At 47.6% G+C, this 21,763-nt stretch overlaps 1 protein-coding gene across 2 annotated transcripts in view; it reads right to left on the minus strand.

The window, feature by feature from the left end:
* Positions 1 to 2,089: 2,089 nt before the first annotated feature.
* The window catches only part of gsc (goosecoid), a 34,071-nt gene continuing 14,397 nt past the window's right edge, over positions 2,090 to 21,763 (minus strand). For both annotated transcript variants that reach the window (XM_055640239.1, XM_055640238.1), the window contains 3 exons: positions 21,140 to 21,491; positions 11,080 to 11,339; positions 2,090 to 2,415 (listed from right to left, as the gene is read on the minus strand). In XM_055640239.1, the coding sequence (XP_055496214.1) occupies positions 2,248 to 2,415; positions 11,080 to 11,339; positions 21,140 to 21,488 (777 nt within the window). In that variant the 5' untranslated portion in view covers positions 21,489 to 21,491 and the 3' untranslated portion in view covers positions 2,090 to 2,247. The remainder of the gene's footprint in view (positions 2,416 to 11,079; positions 11,340 to 21,139; positions 21,492 to 21,763) is intronic.

Genomic DNA, 21,763 nt, shown 5'->3' on the forward strand with positions numbered 1-21,763 from the left:
ATGTCTTATCTACACTAGTTCCACCTGCCCACATTTAGACCATATCCTTCTAAACCTGTACTATCATTTTTCATATCTAAATGTTCTTGAAAGTTGTGATAGTCCCAGCCTCAACTACCTCCTCTGGCAGCTCGTTCCGTACACCCACCACCCTTGTAAAAAGCTTACCCCCTCAGGTTCCTATTAAATCTTTCCCCCCTCACAATAAACTTATGTCCTCTGGTTCTTGATTCCCTTGCTCTGGGCAAAAGACGCTACCCGATTTATTCCTCTCGTGATTTTGTACACCTCTTTCGGGATACAGCGCTGAATCAGGCCCACCGGGCCCGCGCCGACCAGCGATCACCCCGTACACTAGCGCTAACCTACACGCTAGGGGCAATTTACAATTTTACCAAAGTCAATTAACCTGCAAGTCTTTAGAGTGTGGGAAGAAACCAGAGCAGCCGGAGAAAACCCACGCGGTCACGGGGAGAACGTGAAAACTCCGTACAGACAGCACCCGTAGTCAGGATTGAACCCGCGTCTCTGGCACTGAGGTCCTTCTGCAGTTGTACAGGGCCCTAGTGAGGCCACACCTGGAGTATTGTGTGTAGTTTTGGTCCCCTAATTTGAGGAAGGACATTCTTGCTATTAAGGGAGTGCAGCGTAGGTCTACAAGGTTAATTCCCGGGATGGCGGGATATCATATGCTGAGAGAATGGAGCGGCTGGGCTTGTACACTCTGGAGTTTAGAAGGATGAGAGGGGATCTTATTGAAACATATAAGATCATTAAGGGTTTGGACACACTAAGGGCAGGAAACATGTTCCCGATGTTGAGGGAGTCCAGAACCAGGGGCCACAGTTTAAGAATGAGGGGTGTTGGCCATTTAGAACGGAGATGAGGAAACACTTTTTCACACAGAGAGTTGTGAGTCTGTGGAATTCTCTGCCTCAGAAGGCAGTGGAGGCCAATTCTCTGGATGCTTTCAAGAGAGAGTTATAGATAGGGCTCCTAAAGATAGCGGAGTCAGGAGATATGGGGAGAAGGCAGGAACGGGGTACTGATTGGGGATGATCAGCCATGATCACATTGAATGCGGTGCTGGCTCGAAGGGCCAAATGGCCTCCTCCTGCACCTGTTGTCTATTGTCTATAATCCTTTATTATTCTTACTGTTGTTTAATATAAAGTGGTAAGGTAGAGCGGTAACAGTGCAGCGGTTTCAGCACCAGAGACCCGGGTTCGATCCCGACTACAGGTGCCGTCTGTACGGTGTTTGTACGTTCCCTCCGTGACCGCGTGGGTTATCTCCGAGATCTTCAGTTTCCTCCCGCACTCCCAATGATGTGCAGGTATGTAGGTTAATTGGCCGGGGTTTGTTTACTTAGTTTCCTCGTGTGTGTAAGATAGTGTTAAGGGCCTGTCCCACATAGGCAACTTTTTAGGCGAGTGCAGGAGACTCTGCGCTTGCCACATGGTGGCCACATGTTCGCTGGTGGTCTCTGGTGAGTCTCCTTCATGGTCGCGAGGAGTTCCCGCGTTCTGGGAACTAGTCGCGGCCTCAGTATGATCCCCGCAAATCTTTCAACATGTTGAAAATTTTTCTGCGACCAAAAATTGGTTGCCATGGAGAAAATCGATACTCCTGTAGCCGTAGATGCAGTTACATAGAAACATAGAAACATAGAAAATAGGTGCAGGAGGAGGCCATTTGGCCCTTCGAGCCAGCACCGCCATTAATTGTGATCATGGCTGATCGTCCCCAATCAATAACCCGTGCCTGCCTTCTCCCCATATCCCTTGATTCCACTAGCCCCTAGAGCTCTATCTAACTCTCTCTTAAATCCATCCAGTGACTTGGCCTCCACTGCCCTCTGTGGCAGCGAATTCCTCAAATTCACAACTCTCTGGGTGAAAAAGCTTTTTTCTCACCTCAGTCTTAAGTTGTAGTGGGGACACCATGTAGCTATGGGTAGTCTAAGTCGTGGGGAGGCTGGTCGGTGCCGACTGGGTGGGCCGAAGGGCCTGTTTCCGCGTTGTATCTAATCTAAACGAGACTACACCAAGCTGAATGAAGGCCTATGTGACAACATCAGAGGTGTCGCATCTCAACAGGCTTTTTATTAATAAAAACAAAAAAGGTCACACACATACACACACACGCACGCCGATATAGAATATGTATATGTACAGTATTTACAGCGAGCTCAGTCGACTAGCTGGACAATGTGCGGGAATGTTGGTGGTGAGAGTGGCCGTGTTATCAGCTGTCTGAGTCTACTTCACTCTCTGGGGCTCCCGCCGTTTCTTCCCTCAAAGCCTTTCCCGCCGGTGTGGGTTTGGAAGTTTTAATCCACTTCTGGGAATCCGATTCCTCAGAGGACGACCTCTTCTGCCTCCTCCATTTGGCTCGGCGGTTTTTAAACCACACCTGGGAAGAGGGGACAATAGTTTAGTTCAATCGGCAATAGACAATAGGTGCAGGAGTAGGCCATTTGTCCCTTCGAGCCAGCACCGCCATTCAATGTGATCATGGCTGATCATCCCCAATCAGTACCCCGTTCCTGCCTTCTCCTCACATCCCCCTCTCCGCTATCTTTAAGATCTTGTTTCGACGAATAGTAGCTCTACTCAAAAACCTGTAGCCTCCTTTTGCTCTGGTATTTTATTTAATTACAAGATACAAGACAAGATACAAGATACATTTAATTGTCATTTGGACCCCTTGAGGTCCAAACGAAATGCCGTTTCTGCAGCCATACATTACAAACACATAGACCCAAGACACAACATAATTTACATAAACATCCATCACATCGCTGTGATGGAAGGCCTAATAAACTTATCTCTCCACTGCACTCACATGTTTTAATCGATAATATTTTATTATTAATGTTTAATTTTTAAGTGTCATTCTTAACTGTCACTGTACGTCATGTTGTCACTTGCGGGTGGAGCACCAAGGCAAATTCCTTGTATGTGAATACTTGGCCAATAAACTTATTCATTCATTCTCTCTGTGTGAAGAAGTGTTTCCTCATCTCCATTTTAAATGGCTTACTCCTTATTCTTAAACTGTGGCCCCTGGTTCTGGATTCCCCCAACATCGGGAACATGTTTCCTGCCTCGAGCGTGTCCAAACCGAAGATAGACACAAAGAGCTGGAGTAACTCAGCGGGTCAGGCAGCATCACTGGAGAAAAGGAATAGGTGACGTTTCAGGCCGAGACCCTTCTTCAGACTGAGTCAGGGGAATGGGTTTAGTTCAGTTTAGTTTACTGTCACGTGTACTGAGATACTGTGAAAAGCTTTTTTTTGTTGAGTTCTATCCAGTCAGCAGAAAGACTGTACATGATTACAATCGAGCCGTCCACAGTGTACAGATACAGGATAAAGGAATAACGTTTGGTTCAAATTAAAGTCCAGTAAAGTCCAATTAGTCCAAGGGGCTCCAATGAGGTCAGGACCGCTCTCTAGCTAGTGATAGGATGGTTCAGTTGCCTGATAACAGCTGGGAAGAAAACAGGGAGAGAGAGAGGGAGAGAGAGGGGGATGAGTCTACTTCACTCTCTGGTTTAATTAAATTGAATTAGCCCCTCATTTCTTTACACTTTAGATATATAGTGTTGAAACAGGCCCTTCAGCCCACCGAATCCGCACCGCCCAGTGATCACCCCGTACACTAGCACCATCCGACAAAGATCCTATAGCGAGCAAGATAGATCACTCGACGGAAAATACGTAGTACGGTCGTGTGCAGATTCACGGGTAATTTTCGGCCCCATTTCCGTAACCAGCTTCCGTCTCCGCACCAAAGATCCCATAGGATACTAGTGCGGAGATGGAAGCCGGTTACGGAAACATCCTCGTAAAAATAAAAGTTATTTGGTAAAAATCTTCTCCTCATTTTCAGAATTATAATTTATTAACACAAACTGTTCCCCCGCAACGTTGATTACACTGCGGGTCGGGTCCGGTTACTGAAATGGATGAAAAAAAGGCCCACGTTCCGCTCCGTTGCATACTACACGTCAGCCCATTGCATTTAGCAGGAGTGGTCTACCTTGCTCCGCTACAGGATCTTTGTATCCGACACTCTGGGGACAATTTACAATTTTTTTTACCAAAGCCAATTAACTTACAAACCTGCACGTCTTTGGAGTGTGGGAGGAAACCGGAGCACCCGGAGAAAATCTATGCGAGTCGTGGGGAGAACGTACAAACTCCACACAGACAGCAGCCGTAATCAGGATCGAACCGGGATCGCTGGTGCTGTGAGGCAGCGACTCTACCGCTGCGCCATCGTGCCGCCTCTGTTGGGACTAAAATTGAGTTTTGTGGATTGCAGCCCAGTTTTCCTTTAATCGCTTTTAATCGAGGATAAAGTTAAACTCCTCTTGTTAAGATGGTAATCTGAACTGGGAGTTAATTTTTTTCTGAAATCACTCCACAATCCCCCACAAAGTCTCCGTGCCTCTGGAATTCTGTGTGATTTGTTTATGAAAAATATACTTATCTTTCTTTCAAATGAACTGCTGCAAGGAAATAGTTTTACATCAACAGGGAAGTGGGGTTAAGTTCACTCGTTGCCACATTCCACCAGCCTGCAGTTGTTCAATGCATACAAATATTTATATTGAGCCAGTACGTGTAAGTTTGCTCTCACTGTTTGTCAGGCTAGGATACTCTTCCTTTCAAAGAAAGACACCTGCCACAACTATCTCCTCCAGCAGCTCGTTCCACACAGCCACCGTCATCTGTGTAAAAATAAATTCCCTATTAAATCTCTCCCCCTCTCACCTAAAACCCATGGCCTTCTGGTTCTTCATTCCCCTGCTCTGGGTAAAAGATTCTCTGCATTCACCCTAACAGCAGCTGAGAAGGTTGTTGGCTGCAACCTTCCCTCCATTGATGAACTGTACACTGCAAGGGCCAGGAAGCGAGCGGGCAAGATCATCTCTGACCCCTCTCACCCTGGCCACAAACTCTTTGAATCGCTTCCCTCTAGAAGGCGACTCCGGACTGTCAAAGCTGCCACAGCCAGACATAAAAACAGTTTTTATCCACGAGTGGTTGCTCTACTCAATAACCAAAAATCCGTAGCTTCCGTTTGCTCTGGTATTTTATTTAATTCACATGTTTAATCAATAATGTTTTATTATTAATGTTTAATGTTTTATGTTTCCTGACTGTCACTGTATGTCATGTTATCACTTGCGGGCAGAGCACCAAGGCAAATTCCTTGTATGTGAATACTTGGCCAATAAACATATTCCTTCCTTCATTCATTCATTCATATCTATTCCCTTCATCAGGGCCCTAGTGAGACCACACCTGGAGTATTGTCTGCAGTTTTCGTCTCCAAATTTAAGGAAGGACATTCTTGCTATTGAGGGAGTGCAGCGTAGGTTCACAAGGTTAATTCCCGGGATGGCGGGACTGTCATATGCTGAGTGAATGGAGCGGCTGGGCTGGTACACTCTGGAATTTAGAAGGATGAGAGGGCATCTTATTGAAACATATAAGATTATTAATGGATTGGACACACTAGAGGCAGGAAACATGTTCCCGATGTTGGGGGAGTCCAGAACCTGGGGCCACAGTTTAAGAACAAGGGGTAAGCCATTTAGAATGGAGATGAGGAAAAACATTTTCACCCAGAGAGTTGTGAATCTGTGCAATTCTCTGTCTCAGAAGGCAGTGGAGGCAGGTTCTCTGGATGCTTTCAAGGGAGAGTTAGACAGAGCTGTTAAAGATAGTGGAGTCATGGTTTTATGAGGAGAAGGCAGGAACGGGGTACTGATTGTAGATGATCAGACATGATCACAGGGAATGGCGGTGCTGGCTCGAAGGGCCGAATGGCCTCCTCCTGCATCTATTGACTATTGTCTATTGTCATGATCTTATACACCTCTGCAAGATCGAGAATTAGAGGGTGTGGGTTTGTGAGGGGGGGAATATTTAATAGGAACCTGAAGGATAACTTTTTTTACCCAAAATGGTGGTGGGTGTATGGAACGAGCTGCCGGAGGAGGCAGTTGAGGCAGGTACTATCATTACCATTGGAACAGGTGCGTGGATAGGATAGGTTTAGAGGGATATGGGTCAAGCATAGGCAGGTGGGACTAGTGTAGCTAGGGCATGTTTGCTGGTGTGGGCAAGTTGAGCCCAAGGGCTAGTTTCCAAACTCTTTGACACTTAAGTCCATGTTAACCATCATTCAGTTGTTTCTACCAGTTAGACCATAGAAAAGGAACAGGTCCTTCAGCCCACAATGAGGCATATTCCATGCTATCCCACTTTCTCATCCACTCCCCACACACACGAGGGGAAATTTACGGAGGGCCAACTAACCTAACCAACTGAACCCGCAACGTCTTTGGGATGTGGGAGGAAACCGGAGCACCCTGAGAAAGCCCATGTGGTCACAGTGGGATCGTGCAAACTCCACACTGACACCGTCAGAGGTGTGGAGCGAACCTGGGTCACTGGAACTATGGGTCAACAGTGTGCCTGTGCCGGAAGTACATCTTACAGGGGTACAGAGGTACGGGGGTAGTGGATCTCTCATCAGAATGTCCCCAGGCCCAAAGACCAAGACATGTCCTCCTCTTGCCCAGAGTAGGGGAGTCGAGGACAAGAGGACATTGAAACATAAAAGGGTTAAGGGTTTGGACACTCTAGAGGCAGGAAACATGGTCCCGATTAAGGCAGAAGATTAAGGTGAAAGGAGAAAGATGTAAAAGGTCCCTTGGGGGCAATTGTTTTATATTGAGGGTGGTTGGTTTGTGGAACAAGCTGTCAGAGGAGGTGGCAGAGGGTGTAACTACTCCATTGAAAAGGCATTTACAAACAGAAACATAGAAAATAGGTGCAGGAGTAGGCCATTCGGCCCTTCGATGTGATCGTGGCTGATCATCCCCAATCAGAACCCCGTTCCTGCCTTCTCCCCATATCCCCTGACTCTGCTATTTTTAAGAGCCCTATCTAGCTCTCTCTTGAAAGCATCCAGAGAACCCGCCTCCACCGCCCTCTGAGGCAGAGAATTCCACAGACTCACAACTCTCTGTGAGAAAAAATGTTTCCTCGCCTCCGTTCTAAATGGCTTACCCCTTATTCTTAAACTGTGCGGCCCCTAGTTCTGGAGATGCTTTCCTGGCATCGGGTGCTGTCTGTGTGGAGTTTGCACGTTCTCCCTGTGACCGCGTGGGTTTCCTCCGGGTGCTCCCGTTCCTTCCCGCGTCCCACAAAGACATGCGGGTTTGCAGGTTAATCGGCCCTCTGCAAATTGCCCCCTAGTCTGTAGGTACGATGGTCGGTATGGTCCCGGTGGGCCGAAGGGCCTGTTTCCATGCTGTAAAGTCTCTAAAGTAACGACAACTTTAGCTCCGTTTCCTTCCTCCTTGTTTTTTTTTTAAACTGGTTACCCAAATGTTTTTTTTTTTAAATCTCCTTTGAGTGTTGTGTGGGAGGGGAATCATGTGAGCAACCCAAAGGATAACACTGAACACTATTTTTTATACCCTGTCAAAGACTTAGTACAGCCCAGTCTCACAAAGCTTCAATACCATGGAGTCATTCATAATTCTGGGAAATATAACTTGATATACAACACAGTCATCAGAGTTCGGATATTAGGAGGTCATATAGTCCAGTGCAAAGATAATTCCTTTAAGGAGATTGACAATATTTTGGCTGCCCTCTATAGGAAAGATGTCATGAAGCTGGACAGAGTGCCAAGAAGATTTACGAGGATATTGCCAGGATTCGAGGGCCTGAGCTACAGGGAGAGGTTGAACAGTCTAGGACTATATTCCTTGGAGCGCTGGCTTAGAGAGGTGTATAAACTCAATAGACAATAGACAATAGGTGCAGGAGTAGGCCATTCAGCCCTTCGAGCCAGCACCACCATTCAATATGATCATGGCTGATCATCCCAAATCAGTACCCCGTTCCTGCCTTCTCTCCATATCCCTTAACTATCCCTAAGAGCTCTATCTAACTCTCTCTTGAAAGTATCCAGAGAACCGGCCTTCACCACCCTCTGAGGCAGAGAATTCCACAGACTCACAACTCTCTGTGAGAAAAGGTTTTTCCTCATCTCCGTTCTAAATGGCTTACCCCTTATTCTTAAACAGTGGCCCCTGGTTCTGGACTCCCCCAACATCGGGAACATGTTTCCTGCCTCTAGCGTGTCCAAACCCTTAACAATCTTATATGTTTCAATGAGATGCCCTCTCATCCTTCTAAACTCCAGAGTATACAAGCCCAGCTGCTCCATTCTCTCAGCATCTGACAGTCCCGCCATCCCGGGAATTAACCTGGTGAACCTACGCTGCACTCCCTCAATAGCAAGAATCAAGAACTAGAAGGCATAAGTTTGTAGGTTCAAGGTTGAGAGGGGAAAGATTTAATTCCGACGGGCAACCTTTTAACATGGAGGTTGAATGGTCTATGGAATGAACTGCCAGAGGATGTAGATGAGGTGGAAGACCTCCTAGAAGTGTGTATCATTTTGTGCAGTTGATCCATATATATATATATATATAACACAATTTTCCATTTTCTTCTCTAAACAGGCAAGCAAATAAAGCACAACAACAGGCCCTTCAACCCACAGTGCCAAGACTATCTCTTATCTACCTGCACACAATCCATATCCCTCCATTCCCTGCATGTCCACGTGTCCATTGAAATGCCACTATCAAATCTACCTTCACCACCACTGTGTGAAGAACTTGCCCCGCATATCTCCTTTAAACTTTGCCTCTCTCACCTTAAAACTATGCCCTCTAGTCTTTGATGTTCCCCATTCTGGGAAAAAGGCTGTGACTGTCTACTCTATCTATGCCTCCCATAATTTTACTAACTTCTGTCCAGTCTCTCTTCAACCTCCAACATTCCAGAGCTCTAAAGTTCATTATTCTCTTAATAATTTAATTTTTTTTTTAACTGTCCAAACTCCATCCAGGAGTTGGCTGTTTGCGATGGTCTGCATCGGAAGAAAACAGCGTTATGCTCAACCCTGTATTTTTGTATTTTTGTTTCAAATGTTGCGTTTTTTAATCTTTGGCAAAATAGGACGTTTAGGATCTTTTCCATATGCTTTATTGTCCTCGGGTGCTGTCTGTGTGGAGTTTGCATGTTCTCCCTGTGACTGCAAAATAAGAAAATGTGGTGGCGCAGCGGTAGAGTTGCTATCTAGTTTTTTTGCTATCTATATAGTTGCATCTCTCTAGGTAATGGATCAAGAGTCAAGAGTATTTAATTGTCTTATGCACTGACAATGGACAAATAAATTCTTCCTTGCAGCTTTACAGGCAGATTAACGCAACAACTAAATGCAAACAATAAATGAATGATCAGGAACGGGGTACTGATTGGGGATGATCAACCATGATCACATTGAATGGCGGTGCTGGCTCGAAGGGCCGAATGGCCTACTCCTGCACCTTTTGTCTATTGATCAGTCTCCAATCAACACACAATTACTCCAAATTAACGTCACGTCATTACCTTGCACGTAGAACAGGCCCTTCGGCCCATAATGTCTGTGCTGAACATGATGCCAAAACCAACTTGTGTCTGCGTGATCCATATCCCTCCATTCCCTGCATGTCTAAAAGCCTCTTAAACACCACTATCGTAACTGCCTCCACCACCACCCCTGGCAGCACGTTCCAGGCACCCGCCACCTCTGCGTAAAAATCTCCTTTCAACTTTCAACATCGGGAACATAATATGGATTTAGATTAATCTCCTCTGCCTGCAAATGTTCCTGATGTTGGGGGGGTCCAGAACCAGGGGCCACACAGTTTAAGAATAAGGGGTAAGCCATTTAGAACGGAGACGAGGAAACACTTTTTCACACAGAGGGTGATGAGTCTGTGGAATTCTCTGCCTCAGAGGGCGGTGGAGGCCGGTTCTCTGGATACTTTCAAGAGAGAGCTAGATAGGGCTCTTAAAGATAGCGGAGTCAGGGGATATGGGGAGAAGGCAGGAACTGATTGGGGATGATCAGGCATGATCACATTGAATGGCAGTGCTGGCTCATATAACCATATAACCATATAACAATTACAGCACGAAAAGCCGAATGGCCTACTCCTGCACCTATTGTCTATTGTCGATTGTCTATTGTGATCCATATCCCTCCATTCCTTGCATATCTATAAGCCTGTCTAAAAGCCTCTTTAACTGTCGTATCTGCCTCCACCACCACCCCTGGCGCTGTGTCCCAGGAACTGGAACATCCCGCGGTCTAGGCATAAGCTCAGGGGCGACCGCGCCTTTGCGGTTGCAGCTCCTAGACTGTGGAACAGCATCCCTCTTCCCATCAGAACTGCCCCCTCCATCGACTCCTTTAAGTCGAGACTTAAAACTCATCTCTGCTCCCAAGCCTTTCTTGACGTCCTCTGAGTGAGGGCTATATGTATGTAGTGATGTTTGTAGAACGTTAGTTGTATACTGTTGTATAACGTTAGTCCCTCCACCAATGTAAAGCACTTTGGCCAACGAGAGTTGTTTTTTAAATGTGCTATAGAAATAAAAGTGACTGTTGTGGAAATGTCTGAAACTTTACACTTGGAAAAAAAATAGACTTGTGTTCATTGACAAACCAGAATTATTCTTAAAAGGTAAACTGGTTCAACACGGAAGCGGGACTGAAACTTGAATCCAGGACTGGATGAATAATTACATTTTATAATCTACCGACCTATCTCCAAAATTGTGTTATTGGTCATTAATTAAAAAAAAAAAAAAAAATCCCCCTCCCTTCTTTTTATAGCACTATCTTTCAAAAAAATGTATTTAAAAAATAAATAAATAGAAGCTGTGTTAATATGTAATTGATAAACAAATTGTGTTTTGGTTATGATATGTATATGCTTCTAATAAAAATATTTATCTTAAAAAATAAAAAAAAAAAAAAAAAAATCACAAATAAATAAATAAATAAGTAGATAAATGAATAAATAAAGGTGACTTGGCTTGACTTGACTTCCTCACTGCAGTATTCCAAAGCATTCACTAAATTAAAACTGAAACTAAACGAGGATAAGCTACACTAAAGGGAAGACAAAGCGTTGGTGTACCTCCACTTTCTCCTCGCGGAGATGTACCCGGCGCGCCAGCTGTTCCCTGGTGCCCACATCTGGGTACTTGGTCTCCTGGAAGAGGTTCTCCAAGGCCTCCAGCTGCTCGTCGGTGAAGATGGTTCTGTGTCGCCGCTTTCTCCTGCAGTGCAACTGGTTGAGCAGCTGCAACTCGCTGCGGGACAGAGCGCCCAGGCTGACGTAGGGCAACACCTGCGGCCCGACGGGGGAGAGGTACGCTGATGCTGCCCCTTCCAACCCTGCCAAAGGGAAAAAATACAGACGTCAAAGGCCCTTGTAGCCCCCCCCCACCACTACGTCACACAGACCAGAGCGAAGAACACGCACAGAAAGAGTACTGAGGTACAGGTTAGTTTATCTTCACGTGCACCGAGGTACAGTGAAAAGCTTTCTGTTGCGTGCTATTAAGAATAAGGGGTAAGCTATTGAAACCAATACAAATGCCAGATGACACTAAGCTGGGTGGCAGTGTGAATTGTGAGGAGGATGCTATGACAATGCAGGGTGACTTGGACAGGTTGGGGGAGTGGGCAGATGCATGGCAGATGACGTTTAATGCGGATAAATGTTAGGTTATCCACTTTGGTAGCAAAAACAGGAAGGCAGATTACTACCTAAATGACATCAAGTTGGGAAAAGGGGAAGTACAACGGGATCTGGGGGGTCCTTGTACATCAGTCTATGAAAGTAAGCATGCAGGTACAGCAGGCAGTGAAGAAAGCGAATGGCATGTTGGCCTTTATAACAAGAGGAATCGAATATAGGAGCAAATAGGTCCTTCTGCAGTTGTACAGAGCCCTAGTGAGACCACACCTGGAGTATTGTGTGCAATTTTAGTCCCCTAATTTGAGGAAGGACATTCTTGCTGTTAAGGGAGTGCAGCGTAGGTTTACAAGGTTAATTCCCGGGATGGTGGGACTGTCATATGCTGAGAGAATGGAGCAGCTGGGCTTGTACACTCTGGGGTTTAAAAGGACGAGAGGGGATCTCATTGAGACATATACGATTGTTAAGGGCTTGGACACGCTAGAGGCAGGAAACATGTTCCCAATGTTGGGGGAGCCCAGAACCAGGGGCCACAGTTTAAGAATAAGGAGTAAGCCATTTAGAACGGAGACAAGGAATGATCAGCCATGGTCACATTGAATGGTAGGTATTGTCTATAATGAGGCCATTTGGCCCATCGGGTCTAGTCTACCATTCAATTATGGCTGATCTATTTTTCCTCCAGAGTGTACAAGCCCAGCTGCTCCATTCTCGCTGAAACGATACTGAATCAAATAGATCTGTCACTTTGAATTCATTTTAATCAGTCTGAAGAAGGGTCCCAACCCCAAACATCGCCTGCCATTCCCCCCACACAGATGCTGCCTGGCCAGCTGAGTTCCTCCAGCACTTTGTGTTTTGCTCCTTTCCCCCGTCTGCAGTTCCTTGTGTCACTTAATGCATTAATTCTAGTTTTAAAGGCGGTCACGGTGGCGCAGCGGTAGAGTTGCTGCCACTTACAGCGCCGGAGACCCGGGTTCGATCCCGACTGCCAGAAGTAGTGATGGAGGCAGATACTACAGTTGTGTTCCTGCTATTCTTGCTATTGAGGGAGTGCCGCGTAGGCTTACCAGGTTAATTCCCGGGATTTACAAGGTTAATTCCCTCAAATAGCAAGGGGAACTAATTGTGGATCAGCCATGATCACATTGAATGGCGGTGCTGGCTCCAAGGGCCGAATGGCCTACTCCTGCACCTATTGTCTATTGTCTATTGCCCTTCGCTCCATAGATGCTGCCTCGCCCGCTGAGTTTCTCCAGCATTTTTGTCTACTACAGTTAGCTTTGTCCCATCACAGCTGCTATCAGGCAACTGAACCATCTTATCACCAACTAGAGAGCGGTCCTGACCTCCCATCTACCTCACTGGAGACCCGTAGGCTATCTTTAATCAGACTTTACTGGACTTTACCTTGCACTAAACGTTATTCCCTTTTTCCTGTATCTGTACACTGTGGACAGCTCGATTGTAACCATGTATAGTGTTTCCGCTGACTGGATAGCACGCAACAAATAAAGAGCATTTTATTGCACCCCAGATTATTCCTGTACATCCACGTCCCCACAAGTCCCGCAACACTTCTGTCAGCGAGAGACACTAAAATGCTGGAGTAACTCAGCGGGACAGGCGGCATCTCCGGAGAGAAGGAACGGGCGACGTTTCGGGTCGAGACCCTTCTTCAGACTTGAGAGTCAGACTGCCAGACTTCTGTCATAGAGTCGTGGAGTAACCCTGTCCCATGGAGAATGAACGTAGCGGGTACGTCGGAGCTCGGGGACGTCTCTTAGCGCCAACGGCAGGTACTGGAGAAGACTCGCTTATGGCAGGTAAGCTCGGGAGGACTCGTGAAGATTTTTCAACATGATAAAAAATGTCCACGAGAGCGCCGAGTACCGACGAGCGTCCATTACCGTAAATCTCCGAGTTCGAATCAGGGCAAACTCGGGAGTTTTTGTCCCATGCCTGTTTGACTCCGCGACAGGTAAACGGTTCAGTCTACGGTGCAGGAAGGAACTGCAGATGCCGGTTTAAACCGAAGATTGACACAAAGTGCTGGAGTAACTCAGCGGGACAGGCGGCATCTCTGGAGAGAAGGAATGGGTGATGTTTCAAGAAGGATCTCGACCCGAAACGTCACCCATTCCTTCTCTCCAGAGATGCCGCCTGTCCCGCTGAGTCACTCCAGCATTTTGTGTCGTCTGTCTAACGGTTTTATGTTCAGTTTATTTTTATAGATACAGCACGGAAACAGGCCCTTCGGCCCACCAGGTCCGTGCCGACCAGCGATCCCCGCACATTAACACTATCCTACACACAACAGGGACAATGTTTTTGTATACCAAGCCAATTAACCTACAAACCTGCACGTCTTTGGAATGTGGGAGGAAACCGAAGATCTCGGAGAAAACACACGCAGGTCACGGGGAGAATGTGCAAACTCCGTACAGACAGCGCCCGTAGTCAGGAATTGAACCCGGGTTCGCTGGCGCTGCACTCTACCACTGTAAGGCAGTGAACCTTTAAACGCTGCGCGCCCGTCATTTACATTTAACCTTTAAACGGGAAAAGAGATCGAGAAACACCATCTCGCGGGAAACCCTCGATCGTAAGCTAAAAAAAACTCCCAGAGTGCTGGTGTAACTCAGTGGGTCTGGCAGCATCTGTAGAGGGAATGCCCAGACCGATCCCAAATGTCACCCACCCCATCTCGCCAGCGGAATGAACATTGACTTCTCTGACTTACAGTAACCGTTGCTTCCCCTCTCTCTCTCCACTCCTCTCTCCACCCTAGCTTTCACTGTCCACCTAATTCACGTTTACTGATTGCATCTGCAGATGCTGGTTTAAACCGGGGACAGACACACAAAATACTGGAGTAACTCAGCGGAACAGGCAGCATCTCTGGAGAGAAGGAATGGGTGACGTTTCGGGTCGAGACCCTTCTTCGGTCCTCACGCTGATTGTACCCCCCTCCCTCTGGCTAACAATGGTCTATTGTACATTTTCCTTGAGCTTCGAACCCCTTTGATCTCTCGTTTTCACACCTTACCCTTCCACGTCTCTCCAGTCTCCCTCTTCCCTGACTCTCAGGCTGAAGAAGGGTCTCGACCCGAAATTCCGCCCACTCCTTCTCTCCAGAGATGCTGCCTGTCCCGCTGAGTTACTCCAGCAATTTGTGTCAATCTGGGTAAACCAGCCTTGCGTATTTGGAAAATCTCCCGCAGTTTCACTAGTTAAAACCAGATTAACTTCTTATCAATTGTAAATTGCTTAAACCCTGAGCTAAGGAGACACCTCCTGGTCCATCACCAACAATGACATTCGCTTCCCTCATGCTTGTTCCTTGATTAAATCAAGATTAATTCTGAAGCTTCTTGTTCCGCGCGGTTCATAGTTCTGGTCTAAACCACCCCGCCGCTTCCTGTCCCGCCGCTACCCCGTCAAACTTGCCTGGAGGAAGGAACTGCAGATGCTGATAAATACACCGAAGCCAGACACAAAAAGCCGGAGAAACTCAGCGGCACAGGCAGCGACTCTGGAGAGAAGGAATGGGTGACCTTTCGTGTCCAGACCCTTCTTCACTTTAGTTTCGTCCAGTTTAGTTTCGTTTAGAGATACAGCGCGGAAACAGACCCTTCGGCCCACCGAGTCCGTACCGACCGGCGATCCCCGCACACTAACACTGTCGTACACACACTGGTGGCAATTTACATTTTACACCAAAGCCAATTAACCTACACAGGGTGAACGCGGGTTGAGACCCTTCTTCAGACTAAGAGTCAGGGGAGAGGGGGAACGAGAGACGAGAAACGGCAACGTCTACACGTCCCACCTGCCCACTTTTGGTGTCGTTACCTTTTGCATATCTTTTAGACAATAGACAATAGGTGCAGGAGTAGGCCATTCGGCCCTTCGAGCCAGCACCGCCATTCAATGTGATCATGGCTGATCATCCACAATCAGTACCCCGTTCCTGCCTTCTCCCTATATCCCCTGACTTCGCTATTTTTAAGAGCCCTATCTAGCTCTCTCTTGAAAGTATCCAGAGAACCGGCCTCCGCCGCCCTCTGAGGCAGATAATTCCACAGACTTATCACTCTCTGTGAGAAAAAGTGTTTCCTCGTCTCCGTTCAAAATGGCTTACTCCTTATTCTTAAACTGGTTCTGGATTACCACAACATCGGGAACATGTTTCCTGCGACTAGCGTGTCCAAACCCTTAACAACTTATATGTTTCAATGAGAACCTGTTTCCTTCTAAACGTACTAGCCCAGCCGCTCCATTCTCTCAGCATATGACAGTCCCGCCATCCCGGGAATTAACCTTGTATACGCTGCACTTTCAATAGCAAGATGTCCCTCTCACTCCTTCTAAACTCCAGGGCCCTGTACAAGCCAGAAGGACCTATTTGCTCCATTCGATTCCTCAGCATAAATGCCACAGTGCCCGCCATCCCGGGAATTAACTGCTTGCTAAACCTTTCATAGACTGATGAACAAGGACCCTCAGATCCCGTTGTACTTCCCCTTTTCCCAACTTGACGCCGTTGTCTTCATTTGTTCAGTCTCTCTCTCGACATCTCCGTCTGTATCTCTCGTTCCCCTGTGCCCGGGCTCTAAAGAAGTGTCTGGACCCGAAACATCACCCATTGCTTCTCTCCACAGACACTGTCTGTCCCGCTGAGTGACTCCAGCTTGTTCGTGTCCACCTTCCATTCCTTCTCCCGTTCGTTCATCTCCTCAAACGTCACCCCGAGCGGGATAAATGAACCAACCTTTGCCGCCATCTCAGGGATAAATTGAGACCGGACGCTGATTTCTCGATTCGCCGATCCACCGATAAATGTTTCCAAAAATCCCCCGGCAAACATTTTTAAATTGAGTCCAGACACAAGGTGACTTTTTTAAAAAACAATGTTCACACTGGACAGCTGAGTGAAAAGTCGTGCGTTTTGCAAGAGGCGAGATTTATATTAAAAGCATAAAATTCTCTGCCTCAGAGGGCGGTGGAGGCCGGTTCTCTGGATGCTTTCAAGAGAGAGCTAGATAGGGCTCTTAAAAATAGCGGAGTCAGGGGATATGGGGAGAAGGCAGGAACGGGTACTGATTGTGGATGATCAGCCATGATCACATTGAATGGTGGTGCTGGCTCGAAGGGCCGAATGGCCTAATCCTGCACCTATTGTCTATTGTCTAATACTGGACACCCTCGGCACGGTGGCGCAGCGGTAGAGTTACTGTCAGTTACAGCGCCGGAGACCCGGGTTCCACCCTGACTATGGGTGCTGTCTGTACGGAGTTTGCACGTTCTTCCCGTGACCCACGTGGGGTTTCTCCGGTTTCCTCCCACACTCCAAAGACGTACATGTTTGTAGGTGAATTGACTTGGAATACATGTAAAATTGTCCCTAGTGTGTGTGTGGGATAGTGTCAGTGCGCGGGGATCGCTGGCCTGTTTCCGCGCTGTATCTCTAATCTAAACTAAAACGCTGAAACGTGAAGAGAGAGTTTCCGCGGACAGAGTCACAAGGAACTGCAGATGCCGGGATCTTGAGCAAAGCACAAAGCGCTGGAGTAACTCGGCATCTGTTCCGAGGTTTTGTTTAATTTCAAAATACATTTTATTCAGAAGAAAATGATGTAATGCAAAAACTCTGAGTGTAATCTCTCCACGTTCAATGGTGTATCTTAAAAAAATAGTGAACACACCCGTTTTAATTTAGTTTAGTTTAGAGATACAGCGCGGAAACAGGCCCTTCGGCCCACCGAGTCCACACCGACCAGCGATCACCCCCGTACACTAGCACCATCCTACACACACTGGGAACAATTTACAATTTCACCGAAACCAATTAACCTACAAATCTGCACGTCTTTGGAGTGTGGGAGGAAATCGGGGCACCCGGAGAAAACCCACACGGTCACGGGGAGAACTTACAAACTCCGCCCGAGGTCAGGATCGAACCCGGGTCTCTGGCGCTGTGCGATAGGTACTCTACCGCTGCGCCACCGTGACCGCCCTGTCTTTAAACGAAACACCATCTTGCCCCTCGTTCAACTCATTTACATTTAATATTTAACGGGTGACGAATAGAAAAAAAATCGAAATTCTAAAAATGAGTAAGCAAAACAAACAAAACCCAAGAGTGCTCGGTGGGTCAGGCAGCATCTGTGGACAACATGGATAGGTGACGTTTCACATAGTGCTGGAGTAACTCATTGGGCCAGGCAGAATCTGAGGATGGAATGGCCAGACGGTGCTTTTGGGGCGAAACCCTTCTAGGATTAAGGATAGGTCAGAGTGAAGAAATGTCCCGGCCTGAAAGGTCGCATGTCCGTTCCCTCCACAGATGCTGCCCGTTACTCCAGCATTTAGTGATTCACCTCTACCCCATTGTGGACATTGGTCTTTGTCTGTGGAACTGATGCGCTACAATGCTGAGAACTATATTCTGCACTCTGTATCTTCCCCTTTGCTCTACCTGTTGTACTGGAGTTTGGTCTGATTGTGTTTGTGTGTAGTGTTCAATTATTGGACCGGATAGTATGTAGGACAGCAGCTTAGCACTGTAAAAACACAGAGTGCTGGAGTAACTCAGCGGGTCAGGCAGCATCTGTGGAGAACATGGATAGGTGACGTTAAGGATCGGGACTTCTTCAGTCTGATTATTTTCTCTCTACCTCAGACTTTAATGAACTGAAACCTATGATTAATATATCCAAATTAATTTCTAAATGGGTTTATTTAGTTTTTTTTTAAAAAACATACCGGTGCCTTATGGATTGGTGGTTGTGAATGAGTTTTTAGATTTTAGCAAAACGATTTCTTGCTAGTTTAGATTTGGAAACGCACAAATTCCGCGTCTACCTCCAAACTAAACGCGCAAATATCTTCTGCAGAGACATGGAGCTCCGGATACTTTGTACATACAGCTAGTGAGAAGCTTTTGGGCTTTCGACTTTTTGTTTGGCTTTAGAGATACAGCACGGAAACAGGTCCTTCGGCCCACCGGGTCCGTGCCGACCAGCGATCCCCGCACACTAACACTATCCTACACACACACACACACTCGGGACAATTTACAATTTTACCGAAACCAATTAACCTACAAACCTGCACGTCTTTGGAGTGTGGGAGGAAGCCGGAGCACCCAGAGAAAACCCACGCGGGTCACGGGGAGAACGTGCAAACTTCGTGTAGACAGCACCCGTAGTCGGGATCGAACCCGGGTCTCTGGGACGGTAAGGTTGTTAGTATAAAACTAGACACAGAGTGCTGGAGTAACTCAGCGGGGCAGGCGGCATCTCTGGAGGACATGGGTAGGTGACGTTTCTGGTCGGGGGCCTGAAGAAGGGTCGCGTGTAGGAATGAGCTGCAGGTGCTGGTTTACACCGAAGACAGGCACAAAGTGCTGGAGTAACTTAGCGGCTCAGGCAGCATCTCTGGAGAGAAGGAATAGATGACATTTCGGTCGGAACCCGAAACCTCAGGGTCCGAAGAAGGGTCTCTCCCCAAAACATCGCCTATTCCTTCTCTCCATAGATGCGGCCTGACCCACTGAGTTACTCCAGCACTGTCTGTGAATCATATTTCCTGGTTATATTGGGGTGGCGCAGCGGTAGAGTTGCTGCCTCACAGCGCCAGGGACCCGGGTTCAATCCCGACCACGGGTGTTGTCTGTACGGAGTTTGTATGTTCACCCCGTGACCTGTATGGGTTTTCTCCGGGTGCTCTGGTTTCCTCCCACGCTCCAAAGACGTACAGGTTTGTCGGTCATTTAGCTTGGTGTAATTGTAAATTGGCCCTAGTGTGTGTAGGATAGTGTTAGTGTGCGGGGATCGCTGGTCGGCACGGACTCGGTGGGCCGCGGGGCCTGTTTCCGCGCTGTATCTCTAAACTAAAACTGTATAATCTGAGAGGAAGTGTTTGCGTTTAGTTTATTGTCACGTGTACCGAGGCGAGTGAAAAGCATTTGCTGCGCGCTGCCCAGTCAGCAGAAAGACTATTTACTCAGAGGGTGATGAATCTGTGGAATTCATTGCCACAGACGGCTGTGGAGGCCAAGTCAGTGGATATATTTAAGGCAGAGATAGATAGATTCTTGATCAGTGCGGGTGTCAGAGGTTATGGGGAGAAGGCAGGAGAATGGGGTTAGGAGGGAGAGATAGATCAGCCACGATTAAATGGCGGAGTAGACTTGATGGGCCGAATGGCCTAATTCTACTCCTATTACTTGTAATCTTATGACAATACATGATTATAGCGTGGGTAGACAAAGTTAATTCCCGGGATGGCGGGACTGACATGATGAAAGAATGGGTCGACTGGGCTTATATTCACTGGAGTTTAGGAGGATGAGAGGGCATCTTATAGAAACATATAACATTCTTAAGGGGTTGGACAGGCTAGATGCAGGAAAATTTTTCCCGATGTTGGGGGAGTCCAGAACCAGGGGTCACAGTTTAAGAATAAGGGAGAGGCCATTTAGGATTGAGATGAGGACAAACATTTTCAGCCAGAGAGTTGTGAATCTGTGAAATTCTCTGCCACAGAAGGCAGTGGAGGCCAATTCACTGCATGTTTTCAAGTGAGAGTTATATTTAGCTCTTAGGGCTAAAGGGATCAAGGGATATGGGGAGAAGGCAGGAACGGGGTACTGATTGTGGATGCTTAGCCATGATCATATTGAATGGTGGAGCAGGCTCGAAGGGCCGAATGGCCTACTCTTGCACCCATTTTCTATGTTTCTGTGTTTCTATGAGCGGTGTACAGATACAGGATAAAGGCGAATGTGGACAAAAATGCTGGAGAAACTCAGCGGGTGTCAATAGGCAATCGACAAATATCCCCTGACTCCGCTATTTTTAAGAGCCCTATCTAGCTCCCTCTTGAAAGTATCCAGAGAACCGGCCTCCACCGCCCTCTGAGGTAGAGAATTCCACAGACTCACCACTCTGTTAGAAAAAGTGTTTCCTCGTCTCCGTTATAAATGGCTTACTCCTTATTCTTAAACTGTGGCCCCCTGGTTCTGGACTCCCCCAACATCGGGAACATGTTTCCTGCCTCTAGTGTGTCCAAGCCCTTAATAATCTTATATGTTTCAATGAGAACTCCTCTCATCCTTCTAAACTCCAGAGGGTACAAGCCCAGCTGCTCCATTCTCTCAGCATATGACAGTCCCGCCATCCCGGGAATTAACCGTGTAAACCTACGCTGCACTCCCTCAATAGCAAGAATGCAAATAACTGGATGCTTTCAAGAAAGGGTTAAATTTAGTTCTTAGGGCTAACGGAATCTAGGGATATGGGGAGCAAAGCAGGAACGGGGTACTGATTGTGGATGATCAACAACGATCGCATTGAATGGCGGCGCTGACTCGAAGGGCCGAATGGCCTACTCCTGCACCAATTGTCTATTGTCTGTAAACTCAGCGGGTGAGGCAGCATCTATGGAGCGAAGGAAAGAGGCGACGGTTCGGGTGGGTGTGTTTTACCTGATGTAAGGCAGGAGCAGTGGCGAGTGTTGATGGGCTGGCAGTTGGACACGGCGCTGCAACACGGGACCCTGGGGGTGCCGGGCAGGTAGTAATAGTTGTAACCGATCCTCGATGCCCCCACGGCCAGGCCGGGGTGTGGAGGTGTCAGCGGCGGCGGCGGCGGCGGCGGCTGGACCACGCTGGGCGAATATAGTCCCAGGTATTCAGTGGCGGCACAGAGCGAGTCTCCGGGCGGGTACCCCGGCAGCGGGGCGGCGTGGACAAGCGCCGTGTCCTTACACCCGTGCGACCCGGCTCCCGATAAAATGCTGTCGATGCTGAACATCCCGGCCGGCATCGCCAACATCAGCTGGAAGGCCAAAAAGTTGAAACAAACGTGTGTGAAATCTCCCGGGTTAGAAAGGTGCGGCGCCTCTCTCTCTCTCTCTCTCTCTCTCTCTCTCTTTCTTTCTCCTTCTCCCCAAACCCCAGCAGTTATACAGAGAGGCGCGTAACAGCGCACAGGACTTAGTTTGTGATACAACTCGGCCAAGGGGCTGGACTGTCACTGGCCGCTCCCTCCCTCCCTGCCCCAGTCACGGGCCGCCACCGCCTTAGTTTATATGCACCATATACACGTCA

Source organism: Leucoraja erinacea, chromosome 9 (genome assembly GCF_028641065.1).
Source record: "Leucoraja erinacea ecotype New England chromosome 9, Leri_hhj_1, whole genome shotgun sequence".
Lineage (NCBI taxonomy): Eukaryota > Metazoa > Chordata > Chondrichthyes > Rajiformes > Rajidae > Leucoraja > Leucoraja erinaceus.